Below are 13475 nucleotides of genomic sequence, written 5' to 3'. Positions count from 1 at the left end.
TTCTATAAGATCACCCCTTAACCTCCTACTCTCCAGGGAAAAAAGTCTCAGTCTATCCAACCTCTCCGTATAAGTCAAACCATCAAGTCCCGGTAGCATCCTAGTAAATCTTTTCTGCACTCTTTCTAGTTTAATAATATCCTTTCTATAATAGGGTGACCAGAACTGTACACAGTATTCCAAGTGTGGCCTTACTAATGTCTTGTACAACTTCAACAAGACATCCCAACTCCTGTATTCAATGTTCTGACCAATGAAACCAAGCATGCCGAATGCCTTCTTCACCACCCTATCCACCTGTGACTCCACTTTCAAAGAGCTATGAACCTGTATTCCTAGATCTCTTTGTTCTATAACTCTCCCCAACGCCCTACCATTAACGGAGTAGGTCCTGGCCCGATTCGATCTACCAAAATGCATCACCTCACATTTATCTAAATTAAACTCCATCTGCCATTCATCGGCCCACTGGCCCAATTTATCAAGATCCCGTTGCAATCCTAGATAACCTTCTTCACTGTCCACAATGCCACCAATCTTGGTGTCATCTGCAAACTTACTAACCACGCCTCCTAAATTCTCATCCAAATCATTAATATAAATAACAAATAACAGCGGACCCAGCACCGATCCCTGAAGCACACCGCTGGTCACAGGCCTCCAGTTTGAAAAACAACCCTCTACAACCACCCTCTGTCTTCTGTCATCAACCCAATTTTGTATCCAATTGGCTACCTCACCTTGGATCCCGTGAGATTTAACCTTATGTAACAACCTACCATGCGGTACCTTGTCAAAGGCTTTGCTAAAGTCCATGTAGACCACGTCTACTGCACAGCCCTCATCTATCTTCTTGGTTACCCCTTCAAAAACCTCAATCAAATTCGTGAGACATGATTTTCCTCTCACAAAACCATGCTGACTGTTCCTAATCAGTCCCTGCCTCTCCAAATGCCTGTAGATCCTGTCTCTCAGAATACCCTCTAACAACTTACCCACTACAGATGTCAGGCTCACCGGTCTGTAGTTCCCAGGCTTTTCCCTGCCGCCCTTCTTAAACAAAGGCACAACATTTGCTACCCTCCAATCTTCAGGCACCTCACCTGTAGCTGTCGATGATTTAAATATCTCTGCTAGGGGACCCGCAATTTCCTCCCTAAAGAAAAGACTTGCTCCTTGTCATTGGAATCAATAAAATTACACGTGGCTCATTTGTAGGCCAGGCCTAGAGTCCTCTGAGGCTAATATTGGTGGGGAAGGAAAGCAGGGAGATGTGTTTGTGTTTCTCTAGAGCCTCATTGTTTCTACTGGATTGGTTTTTTTTGCAGACAAAAGTGTCAGTGTCTCTAAGACGGTCTCTTCCATCAGTTACTCGATGTCGAGCGATGTCCGATCTCCATCCAGGTAGGGACTCAGTGAAACCACCGCAAGCAAATCACCTCCCACCAGCTCCGCGCCCGGGATCTAAATCGCTACCAGTGCCAGATACTATACACCCACCGCTTGAGTCTCTCCTGCGTTTGTTAAAGGCTCGGGATGCAGGGTGGGGGCGGGGGGGTCTCTGGGGTAGGATGGGAAGGGAGGTGTAGGGAAGAGTTAGGCATGAGCACCTCCTGGAAGCCAGTTACAGGGGGGCACAGGTGGTGGTGTGGGGAGCAGGTGGGGCCCATGGCTTCACAACCACAAAGGTGTCCAGACACAGAAAGGGGCAAACGGAGGGGGAAACTTATTATACCCCCCAAAAAAGAAAGTCACAAAAATCTCCAAAGGGGATGAGGGCCAATTCACCACATTTACTGTCTCTTACGAATTCTTCCTACGTGAATCTGAGCTGAATTTGAGGGCTGGTGTTGGAGTGAGCAGGAGAGTGGGATTAGATTGGGTGGGATATTGAAGGGTACAGGGAGTGAGCAGGAGAGTGGGCTCAGACTGGGTGGGATATTGAAGGGTACAGGGAGTGAGCAGGAGAGTGGGATTAGACTGGGTGGGATATTGAAGGGTACAGGGAGTGAGCAGGAGAGTGGGATTAGACTGGGTGGGATATTGAAGGGTACGGGGAGTGAGCAGGAGAGTGGGATTAGACTGGGTGGGATATTGAAGGATACGGGGAGTGAGCAGGAGAGTGGGATTAGACTGGGTGGGATATTGAAGGGTACAGGGAGTGAGCAGGAGAGTGGGATTAGATTGGGTGGGATATTGAAGGATACGGGGAGTGAGCAGGAGAGTGGGATTAGATTGGGTGGGATATTGAAGGGTACAGGGAGTGAGCAGGAGAGTGGGATTAGACTGGGTGGGATATTGAAGGGTACAGGGAGTGAGCAGGAGAGTGGGATTAGATTGGGTGGGATATTGAAGGGTACAGGGAGTGAGCAGGAGAGTGGGATTAGACTGGGTGGGATATTGAAGGGTACAGGGAGTGAGCAGGAGAGTGGGATTAGACTGGGTGGGATATTGAAGGATACGGGGAGTGAGCAGGAGAGTGGGATTAGACTGGGTGGGATATTGAAGGGTACAGGGAGTGAGCAGGAGAGTGGGATTAGACTGGGTGGGATATTGAAGGGTACAGGGAGTGAGCAGGAGAGTGGGATTAGACTGGGTGGGATATTGAAGGGTACGGGGAGTGAGCAGGAGAGTGGGATTAGACTGGGTGGGATATTGAAGGATACGGGGAGTGAGCAGGAGAGTGGGATTAGACTGGGTGGGATATTGAAGGGTACAGGGAGTGAGCAGGAGAGTGGGATTAGACTGGGTGGGATATTGAAGGGTACAGGGAGTGAGCAGGAGAGTGGGATTAGATTGGGTGGGATATTGAAGGGTACAGGGAGTGAGCAGGAGAGTGGGATTAGACTGGGTGGGATATTGAAGGGTACAGGGAGTGAGCAGGAGAGTGGGATTAGACTGGGTGGGATATTGAAGGATACGGGGAGTGAGCAGGAGAGTGGGATTAGACTGGGTGGGATATTGAAGGGTACAGGGAGTGAGCAGGAGAGTGGGCTCAGACTGGGTGGGATATTGAAGGATACGGGGAGTGAGCAGGAGAGTGGGATTAGACTGGGTGGGATATTGAAGGGTACAGGGAGTGAGCAGGAGAGTGGGCTCAGACTGGGTGGGATATTGAAGGGTACAGGGAGTGAGTAGGAGAGTGGGATTAGACTGGGTGGGATATTGAAGGGTACGGGGAGTGAGTAGGAGAGTGGGATTAGACTGGGTGGGATATTGAAGGGTACGGGGTGTGAGCAGGAGAGTGGGATTAGACTGGGTGGGATATTGAAGGGTACAGGGAGTGAGCAGGAGAGTGGGATTAGACTGGGAGGCTCAATGGGTGAAAATCCCAGCACAGACTTTGGGTTTGAGTGGCCTGTTGCTGTGCTGGAACATTCTATGACTGACCCAGCCCAGCTGTGACCCTATATCAACCTTAGTCTGGCGACACCAGGGCCAATTCTACATCCTGGTAACTACACAAATGAACCCCGGAATCATGTACAGTTAGAAACCATCGCGATGCCTCCCTGCTCTATCCCAGCTGGCTCCTAACATAAAAACATAACAAATAGAAGCAGGAGTAGGCCATATGGCCCCTCGAGCCTGCTCCGCCATTCAGTCAGATCATTGCTCAACTCCACTTTCCCGCCCGATCCCCATATCCCTTGATTCCCCTCGAGTCCAAAAATCTATCGATCTCAGCCTTGAATATATTCAACGACTGAGCATCCACAGCCCTCTGGGGTAGAGAATTCCAAAGATTCACAACCCTCTGAGTGAAGAAATTTCTCCTCATCTCAGTCCTAAATGGCCGACCCCTTATCCTGAGACTATGCCCCCTAGTTCTAGACTCTCCAGCCAGGGGAAACAGCCTCTCAGCATCTACCCTGTCAAGCCCCCTCAGAACCTTATATGTTTCAATGAGATCACCTCTCATTCTTCTAAACTCCAGAGAGTATAGGCCCATTCTACTCAACCTCTCCTCATAGGACAACCCTCTCATCCCAGGAATCAATCCAGTGAACCTTCGTTGCACCCCCTCTAAGGCGAGTATCTCCTTCCTTAGATAAGGAGACCAAAACTGTACACAGTACTCCAGGTGAGGTCACACCAAAAGCCACGTATAATTGCAGTAAGACTTCCTTACTCTTGTACTCCAACCCTCTTGCAATAAAGGTCAACATTCCTAATTGCCTTCCTAATTGCTTGCTGTACCTGCATGATAACTTTCTGTGTTTCTTGTACCAGGACACCCAAATCTCTCTGAACACCAACATTTAATAGTTTCTCACCATTTAAAAAATATTCTATTTTTCTATTCTTCCTACCAAAGTGAATAACCTCACATTTCCCCACATTATACTCCATCTGCCACCTTCTTGCCTTCTCACTTAACCTCTCTCTATCCCTTTGCAGACTCTTTGTGTCCTCCTCACAGCTTACTTTCCCACCTAGCTTTGTATCATCAGCAAACTTGGATACATTACACTCGGTCCCTTCATCTAAGTCATTAATATAGATTGTAAATAGCTGAGGCCCAAGCACTGATCCCTGTGGTACCCCACTAGTCACAGCCTGACAACCTGAGAATGACCCGTTTATCCCTACTCTCTGTTTTCTAGCCGTTAACCAATCCTCTATCCATGCTAATATATTACCCCCAACCACATGAGCCCTTATCTTGAGTAACAACCTTTTGTGTGGCACCTTATCGAATGCCTTTTGAAAATCCAAATCTAGTACATCCTGACATTGTGCAGGAGGTTTAACTCTGGCCTTTGCTGAGGGAAAGATGAGTTTAACCAAAAGAGGGTTTTAAAAAAGTCTCTTGGACGTGCAGCGTGGGTATTCGAGAGGCTTTGGCCGACTCCTTCCTGTCAGAACCCCAGCAAGAAGGCAAGTGTTGGATTTATGGGTGGGCTGCACTGTATGGGGACCCTGCTTATAGTCTGATGGGGCTTTAACGCACACTACCGCTTGCTGCAGGAACATCTGGAAATTTCCGACCCAATTCCTCTCCGTCTCCCGATGGTGCGGACTCTTGCAGGGGTTCAGCTCTCCAGAGACTCCCCCCCCCCCCACCTTCCCTCCAGTGTACCTCACCCCAAGTGGCCACTACTTCATGGGTGGACCCAGGACCATCGAGTGTCAGCAGGCTGCTTGGCCAAGGGGAGCGGATCGCCAGACGAGCCTCATCACGTCCTTTTGCTACTTCCGTACGTGCACTTCCCGGGATAGTGTTTGTCATCGGAATCCTCCTGAGGCCACGGGCACTGAGGGCGATTCTGAGAGCTATCTCCCAGAGACCTGGGACCTGTTTGCTCCATGTAGTCCCGTAGCATCCACTGAGCCAGCGAGAGAGAGAGAGAGAGAGAGAGAGCAAGTTCACCTCGGTATATTTTCCAGGTAGCCTATAGTGCCACCTTCACAAGGTGGAACACGCACTGTGTTTCCGTGCTGTTACTCACTTGTTGTCTCGTTTCCCTGCAGCGTACTTGACCTTTACCCGGACATGACCTCCAAATCCCGATCCCCCCCTCCCACCCTGCCTCGACAGGGCGAAAAGCGACCTCTGCTGGTGAGGTCACAGACGCTGCCCCGGACATCCGGACCTCAGTCGAGGAAGGCTCTCTTCGAGAAGTCTGAAAATGAAGGCAGCAGGTAAGACATTGCCCCTGATCCCTACAGGTTACAGGGAGGGAGAGGTCAGGGGTCACCCACAGGGGCAGCACATCCCCATGTCATAAGTGGCTCAGTGGGTAACACTCTCACCTCTGAGTCAGCAGTTCGTGGGTTCAAGTCCCCACTCAAGAGACTTGAGCACAAAATCCAGGCTGACACTCCCAGTGCAGTACTGAGGGAGTGCTGCAATGTCGGAGGGTCAGTACTGAGGGAGTGCTGCAATGTCGGAGGGTCAGTACTGAGGGAGTGCTGCACTGTCGGAGGGTCAGTACTGAGGGAGTGCTGCACTGTCGGAGGGTCAGTGCTGAGGGAGTGCTGCACTGTCGGAGGGTCAGTGCTGAGGGAGTGCTGCACTGTCGGAGGGTCAGTACTGAGGGAGCGCTGCACTGTCGGAGGGTCAGTACTGAGGGAGCGCTGCACTGTCGGAGGGTCAGTACTGAGGGAGCGCTGCACTGTCGGAGGGTCAGTACTGAGGGAGTGCTGCACTGTCGGAGGGTCAGTACTGAGGGAGCGCTGCACTGTCGGAGGGTCAGTACTGAGGGAGCGCTGCACTGTCGGAGGGTCAGTACTGAGGGAGCGCTGCACTGTCGGAGGGTCAGTACTGAGGGAGCGCTGCACTGTCGGAGGGTCAGTACTGAGGGAGCGCTGCACTGTCGGAGGGTCAGTACTGAGGGAGCGCTGCACTGTCGGAGGGTCAGTACTGAGGGAGTGCTGCACTGTCGGAGGGTCAGTACTGAGGGAGCGCTACACTGTCGGAGGGTCAGTACTGAGGGAGTGCTGCACTGTCGGAGGGTCAGTACTGAGGGAGCGCTGCACTGTCGGAGGGTCAGTGCTGAGGGAGCGCTGCACTGTCGGAGGGTCAGTACTGAGGGAGTGCTGCACTGTCGGAGGGTCAGTACTGAGGGAGCGCTGCACTGTCGGAGGGTCAGTACTGAGGGAGCGCTGCACTGTCGGAGGGTCAGTACTGAGGGAGCGCTGCACTGTCGGAGGGTCAGTACTGAGGGAGCGCTGCACTGTCGGAGGGTCAGTACTGAGGGAGCGCTGCACTGTCGGAGGGGGGTCAGTACTGAGGGAGCGCTACACTGTCGGAGGGTCAGTACTGAGGGAGTGCTACACTGTCGGAGGGTCAGTACTGAGGGAGTGCTGCACTGTCGGAGGGTCAGTACTGAGGGAGTGCTGCACTGTCGGAGGGTCAGTACTGAGGGAGTGCTACACTGTCGGAGGGTCAGTACTGAGGGAGCGCTGCACTGTCGGAGGGTCAGTACTGAGGGAGCGCTGCACTGTCGGAGGGTCAGTACTGAGGGAGTGCTGCACTGTCGGAGGGTCAGTACTGAGGGAGCGCTGCACTGTCGGAGGGTCAGTACTGAGGGAGCGCTGCACTGTCGGAGGGTCAGTACTGAGGGAGCGCTGCACTGTCGGAGGGTCAGTACTGAGGGAGTGCTGCACTGTCGGAGGGTCAGTACTGAGGGAGTGCTGCACTGTCGGAGGGTCAGTACTGAGGGAGCGCTGCACTGTCGGAGGGTCAGTACTGAGGGAGCGCTGCACTGTCGGAGGGTCAGTACTGAGGGAGCGCCGCACTGTCAGAGGGTCAGTACTGAGGGAGCGCTGCACTGTCGGAGGATCAGTACTGAGGGAGCGCTGCACTGTCAGAGGGGCAGTACTGAGGGAATGCTGCACTGTCAGAGGGTCAGTACTGAGGGAGCGCTGCACTGTCGGAGGGTCAGTACTGAGGGAGCGCCGCACTGTCAGAGGGTCAGTACTGAGGGAGCGCTGCACTGTCGGAGGGTCAGTACTGAGGGAGCGCTGCACTGTCAGAGGGGCAGTACTGAGGGAGCGCTGCACTGTCGGAGGGTCAGTACTGAGGGAGCGCCGCACTGTCAGAGGGTCAGTACTGAGGGAGCGCTGCACTGTCGGAGGGTCAGTACTGAGGGAGCGCCGCACTGTCAGAGGGTCAGTACTGAGGGAGCGCTGCACTGTCAGAGGGTCAGTACTGAGGGAGCGCTGCACTGTCGGAGGGTCAGTACTGAGGGAGCGCTGCACTGTCAGAGGGGCAGTACTGAGGGAATGCTGCACTGTCAGAGGGTCAGTACTGAGGGAGCGCTGCACTGTCGGAGGGTCAGTACTGAGGGAGCGCCGCACTGTCAGAGGGTCAGTACTGAGGGAGCGCTGCACTGTCGGAGGGTCAGTACTGAGGGAGCGCCGCACTGTCAGAGGGTCAGTACTGAGGGAGTGCTGCATTGTCGGAGGGTCAGTACTGAGGGAGCGCTGCACTGTCGGAGGGTCAGTACTGAGGGAGTGCTGCATTGTCGGAGGGTCAGTACTGAGGGAGCGCTGCATTGTCGGAGGGACAGTACTGAGGGAGCGCTGCACGGTCGGGGGGGCAGTACTGAGGGAGCGCTGCACTGTCGGGGGGGCAGTACTGAGGGAGTGCTGCACTGTCAGAGGTGCCGTCTTACGGATGAAATGTTAAACTAAGGCCCTGTCTACCCTCTCAGTTTGGTGTAAAAGATCCCACGGCCACTATTCAAAGAAGTGTGGGGGGAGTTCTCCCCTGGGGCCAATATTTATTCCTCATCCAACATCACTAAAACAGATTATCTGGTCATTATCACATTGCTGTTTGTGGGATCTTGCTGTGCACAAATTGGCTGCCGCATTTCCTACATTACAACAGTGACTACACTTCAAAAAGTACTTCATTGGCTGTAAAGCGCTTTGGGACGTCCTGAGGTTGTGAAAGGCGCTGTATAAATGGGGGTCTTTCTTTATAGTAAGAAAGTAGTTCCTTCCCTCTCTCATTGTCCTCCCTTTCCTCTCACTCCATCATGGACTCTCGCTTGGGTACAGACCTCACCCAAGCACCCGTTCCTCATGCGTGTTGACGGGCACAGTAAGCGTTGAGGAGATATTCCACCATGGAAGGCATTGCGGCTGGGCCCAGTCCTGACTTTACCCGCTGTCCCACACTCATGAACTCTCGAAGCACTGGTCACTGGATGGTTCTCAGGACGTGGATCCCCTCCCTGACCCAGAGCACTGAGGCCAATTATGGGCCTCCCAACTCGGCAGCGACCTGGAATTGGATCTGGGATCCTGTCCTGGTCTGTGAGGCCCAGTGAACATAAGAAATAGGAGCAGGAGTAGGCCACACGGCCCCTCGAGCCTGCTCCACCATTCAATCAGATCATGGCTGATCGTCAACCTCAACTCCACCTTCCTGCCCGATCCCAGCGCGGACACGATGGGCCAAATGGCCTCCTTCTGTGCCACAAATTTTCAATGAGTCTATGATCTCCACATCCCTTGATTCTCCTATTCTAAAAATCAACCCATCTTAGCCTTGAATATATTCAATGACTGAGCATCCACAGCCCTCTGGGGTGGAGAATTCCAAATATTCACAACCCTCTGAGTGAAGAAATTCCTCCTCATCTCAGTGTTGAATGGCCGACCCCTTATCCTGAGACTATGCCCCCTGGTTCTAGACTCTCCAGCCAGGGGAAACAACCTCACAGCATCTACCCTGTCAAGCCCCCTAATATTCTTATATGTTTCAATGAGATCAACTCTCATTCTTCTAAACACCAGAGAGTATAGGCCCGTTCTACTCAAGTGAGGTACATTCACCCCTGAACCAGAGGGGTACTTGCCAGTCAGAAATAAAATTTAACCAAATAGTATACACCAAAAGGAAAAAATTGCAGGGCTATGGGGAACGAGCAGGGGGAGCGGGGCTAATTGGATAGCTCTTCCAAAGTGCTAGCACAGGCACGATGGGCTGAATGGCCTCCTTCTGCACAGTATTTTCAGTGGGTGTTGCAGTGAGTGTGGTGATGCCCAGGGTTTGATGTCCGCCCCCTGCTGTTTCAGGGGCAAAGTTGGGGACTCGAAGGGAAAACTCCAGCGATCACAGAGCTTCGGAGTCCCGAGCGCAAGCAGCATCAAACAGATCCTTCTGGAGTGGTGTCGCTCCAAGACAATAGGATACAAGGTAAGCAAAGGGTTAATGCCCACTGACCTACCCGGAGAGAGGGAGCAGGCTGGCAAAAGGTGCTGGTTAGAAACCTTTTCTTTTTGCTGATGTGGAACTCAGCAACGCGGACCAGGGTCCATTGGCAATCTTCAGCCGGTCTCTTGTCGGGGCAGTAGGAGGGAATGCGACAACTGGCCTCAGTGGTCCTTCAGTTACGGAGTGGGGGAAATCATCAGCCATGGTTTGCACTCCCAGTGATCCACGCACGTGTGGGGACATTGGGCTAGGCTCTGATTTCCACCCCCTCCCCCCCCCCCCCCCCCCTCCATAACAAAATATTCCCCCAATACTCACTTGTCTAGGCTCACAAATGAAGGACGGCCATTTGGAGGGTTTCTGATCTGAGTTGCCAGCTACAGCGTAGCGCAGAGCTGAGATTAGCTGCTTCTCTACGGGGAGGGAAGGGCGGAGAGAGAGAGAGAGAGAGAGAGAGAGAGAGAGACCCTGTTGCCTCTCACCGCTCCCCATCCCCCCCTCCCCGGAGAGACCTCTTGTGGACCTCCTGGTGGCCAATTTTAAGAGTGGCCTTGGTGAAAGCCTCTCAGCCACAGGTGCCCGGGCCAGCGAGCGGAGCAGGGGAGGAGAACAGGAGGAAAGTTTTTGCGGGCAACGTAACATCAAAGAAATACTGAGCACGTGGGGAATGGGTGGGGACAGACACCAGCATCTCACCGGGTCTCAAATCCAGCCCAAACTGAGGGGATGAAAGTCTCTTGTTCAGTTGCCTTTAAGGCTCCCAAGTAAAATGCCTCAAGCCCATTCCTAGTGGGCATGAGCTGACAGCATTAAAGGGCACTATACTGACACCCACTTATATAATGGCCGGTGTGCGGACATGGGAAGTATCACACTGTGGCAGTAAGGGCGTTTTTCTTGGCCGGGTAGAGCAGCTTTACCCCAGATCAGTGCCAGCTGTGGCTCAGTGGGTAGCATACTCATAAGGTGGTAGGTATAAACCTCACTCCTAGGCTGACACTCCCGGTGCCAGTGCTGAGGGAGTGCTGCACTGTCGGAGGTGCCGTCTTTCGGATGAGACGAGATGAGGTGAGGTCCCCTCTGCCCTCTCAGGTGGATGTAAAAGATCCCATGGCCATTATTCGAAGGAGAGCAGGGGAGATCTCCCCGGTGTCCTGGTCAATATTTATCCTTCATCAACATCACTAAAACAGGTTATCCGGTCATTATCTCATTGCTGTTTGTGGGATCTTGCCGTGCACAAAATAGCTGCTGCGTTTTCTACATCACAACAGTGATTACACTTCAAAAGACTTCATTGGCTGTAAAGCACTTTTGGATGTTCTGAGGTCGTGCAATGCACGATAGAAATTCAAGTCATCTATACAACCCGTGCTGTACCTGCCCTGGGAGTGTTTGATGGGACAGTGTAGAGGGAGCTTTACTCTGTATCTAACCCGTGCTGTACCTGCCCTGGGAGTGTTTGATGGGACAGTGTACAGGGAGCTTTACTCTGTATCTAACCCGTGCTGTACCTGCCCTGGGAGTGTTTGATGGGACAGTGTCGAGGGAGCTTTACTCTGTATCTAACCCGTGCTGTACCTGCCCTGGGAGTGTTTGATGGGACAGTGTAGAGGGAGCTTTACTCTGTGTCTGACCCGTGCTGGCACTGGTTCCCTGAGATGGAGAGTGTTCCATCCCCAACACTAACATTTTTCACCTTGATGGGCACAAAATTCACCAAAAAAGAGAAAACCTGCTGTCTACCTGAGATCAGATCTGGATTGTAAATCTCCATCTTTTCCATCCAGTTGATTGACATCCAGAATTTCTCCTCGAGTTGGAGCAATGGGATGGCGTTCTGTGCTCTCATCCACTCCTTCTTCCCGGAAGCCTTCGATTACAACACGCTGAGCCCCAGTAACCGCAAACAGAACTTCGAGCTGGCCTTTGGCATGGCAGAGTGAGTACTACCCTATTTCAAACAGAGACCGCCCATCACAAGCTCCTGTGATGTGGCAGGAACGCAGAGACTCGGGGATTGGGGGGGATCAGAATATCCAGACATGTCCAGCCGCCTGTACTGAGAAACCTTGCTCGATTATCCTGCTCCCCCAGAGCTATCGTACTTGGAATCACTTGCAAATCTGTCACTTTCCACCTTGCATTCTCCATAAACTTCAGCTCATCCAAAACTCTGCTGCCCGTATCCTAACTTGCACCAAGTCCCGTTCACCCATCACCCACTGCGCTCGCTGACCTACATTGGCTCCTGGTCCGGGAACGCCTCGATTTAAAATTCTCATCCTTGTTTTCAAATCCCTCCATGGTCTCACCCCCTCCCTATCTCTGTAACCTCCTCCAGCCTTACAACCCTCCGAGATCTCTGCGCTCCTCCAATTCTTGCCAGCGACGCCTACATCCCGTGAATGAACATTAAAAAATTACTGAGCTTCACGAGTTTCCTGGGGCCCACATGTTACCATGTGCTGGCGGTGACTTAAGCTGCACAGATCCCAGGTTCGACCCCAGCTCTGAGTCGGGAGTTGGCTGAACTCGGCTGGTCGCCAATCAGGCAAAGCTACCATTGGCCTCAGCCAGCGGCCTTTTGGCCCTGGGAGGGGGGGGGGGGGAAGTGAGCCAGAGTTCCCGCTCCTTGCTAGGTCCGCCAGTGCGAGGTCAAGCTTGGCTTCGCGCTGCACCCCACGGTAAACTATCTCGCCGAAGCTCACTGTTGAGGCTAACGCACGAACAAGGGCGAGGTCCCAGAGTGTCACAGGCCTTGGGCACGCTGAGAATCCATTACCTGTAAAACCACCCCCCCCACCCCTGCCCACCACCCCGCTCCGTGTTTCCGGAAGCAACATGTCCTGCGTGGATACATTCTGTGGTAAGGAAATGAACTCAGGATAGTTCAAATGCCGTCTGGATATTCTGAGCGCGGGCACGAGGTGATTTATAAGCCTGTAACCACATAGCTGTCGAAATGTGAGATGAATCATACGAAAGAGACGGTTCACTATTAACAAGGAGGGGGTGATTACCGAGCTACAGCAGCGTTTGTTTTAAGAACGGGCTACGTTGAAATAGTTTAAAGTTTTAATAAAAAACAAAAAGCGAGTGCTGTTCGCACACCGAACGTGAGCTGGTCGGGGCTACGACGCGATCGTTCATTCCATTCGCAAATTAAACATTTGTTTAACTGGTGCCCACTGGGTTGGACTTGGTTAGAATGCCACATAGTAAAGACATCGTGAACTGCATGCTTCAATCTTTATGGTTCTGACCCTGACGATCGCTGCCTACGTTTTAATTCTAACCAAAGCTGCTCCTGTGCTCGTGTGGAATTCTGGAGTGCCCACGGCGGGGGGGGATGACGAAAGGCGCTATATAAATGCCAGTTCATTCTTTCTTTGTTCTTGGTGTTGCAGGAAGCTGGCGCATTGTGACAGGCTGATCGAAGTGGAGGACATGATGGTGATGGGGAACAAACCCGACCCCATGTGCATCTTCACCTACGTCCAGTCCCTCTACAACCACTTGCGGCGTTTCGAGTGAAATCCCCTCCCCCCAACCACAGAGGGGGGGGGGCGAGGAGTTCAGCCTTCCCCCCCCCTCCCCCGACCTGGCAGAGACGAACGGCAGCGTCAGGGGAGGGGTTGAACCCCAACAGTGTCTCCCATCGGCCTCGATGTGGAGACACCCTCAGTGAACGTAAACAGCACAAAGTTTAGCATTCACGGCGGCAAATTAATAACGGCCGCCCTCGCAGATGTAGCAGCTCACGTAATGATTACAATAAAGAGAAATTTGACTTGTA

The 13475-nt window shown here is 52.7% G+C and overlaps 1 protein-coding gene across 4 annotated transcripts in view; it reads left to right on the top strand.

Annotated features, from left to right (window-relative positions):
- Window positions 1-13475, top strand: part of smtnl (smoothelin, like) — a 35210-nt gene extending 21735 nt beyond the window's left edge. For all 4 annotated transcript variants that reach the window (XM_068008556.1, XM_068008553.1, XM_068008554.1 and 1 more), the window contains 5 exons: window positions 1329-1404; window positions 5476-5646; window positions 9538-9658; window positions 11467-11618; window positions 13087-13475. In XM_068008556.1, coding sequence (XP_067864657.1) covers window positions 1329-1404; window positions 5476-5646; window positions 9538-9658; window positions 11467-11618; window positions 13087-13213 — 647 coding nt within the window. In that variant the 3' untranslated portion in view covers window positions 13214-13475. The remainder of the gene's footprint in view (window positions 1-1328; window positions 1405-5475; window positions 5647-9537; window positions 9659-11466; window positions 11619-13086) is intronic.

Source organism: Heptranchias perlo, chromosome 28, assembly GCF_035084215.1.
Source record: "Heptranchias perlo isolate sHepPer1 chromosome 28, sHepPer1.hap1, whole genome shotgun sequence".
Lineage (NCBI taxonomy): Eukaryota > Metazoa > Chordata > Chondrichthyes > Hexanchiformes > Hexanchidae > Heptranchias > Heptranchias perlo.
This window is presented reverse-complemented; position numbering and strand designations above follow the sequence as displayed.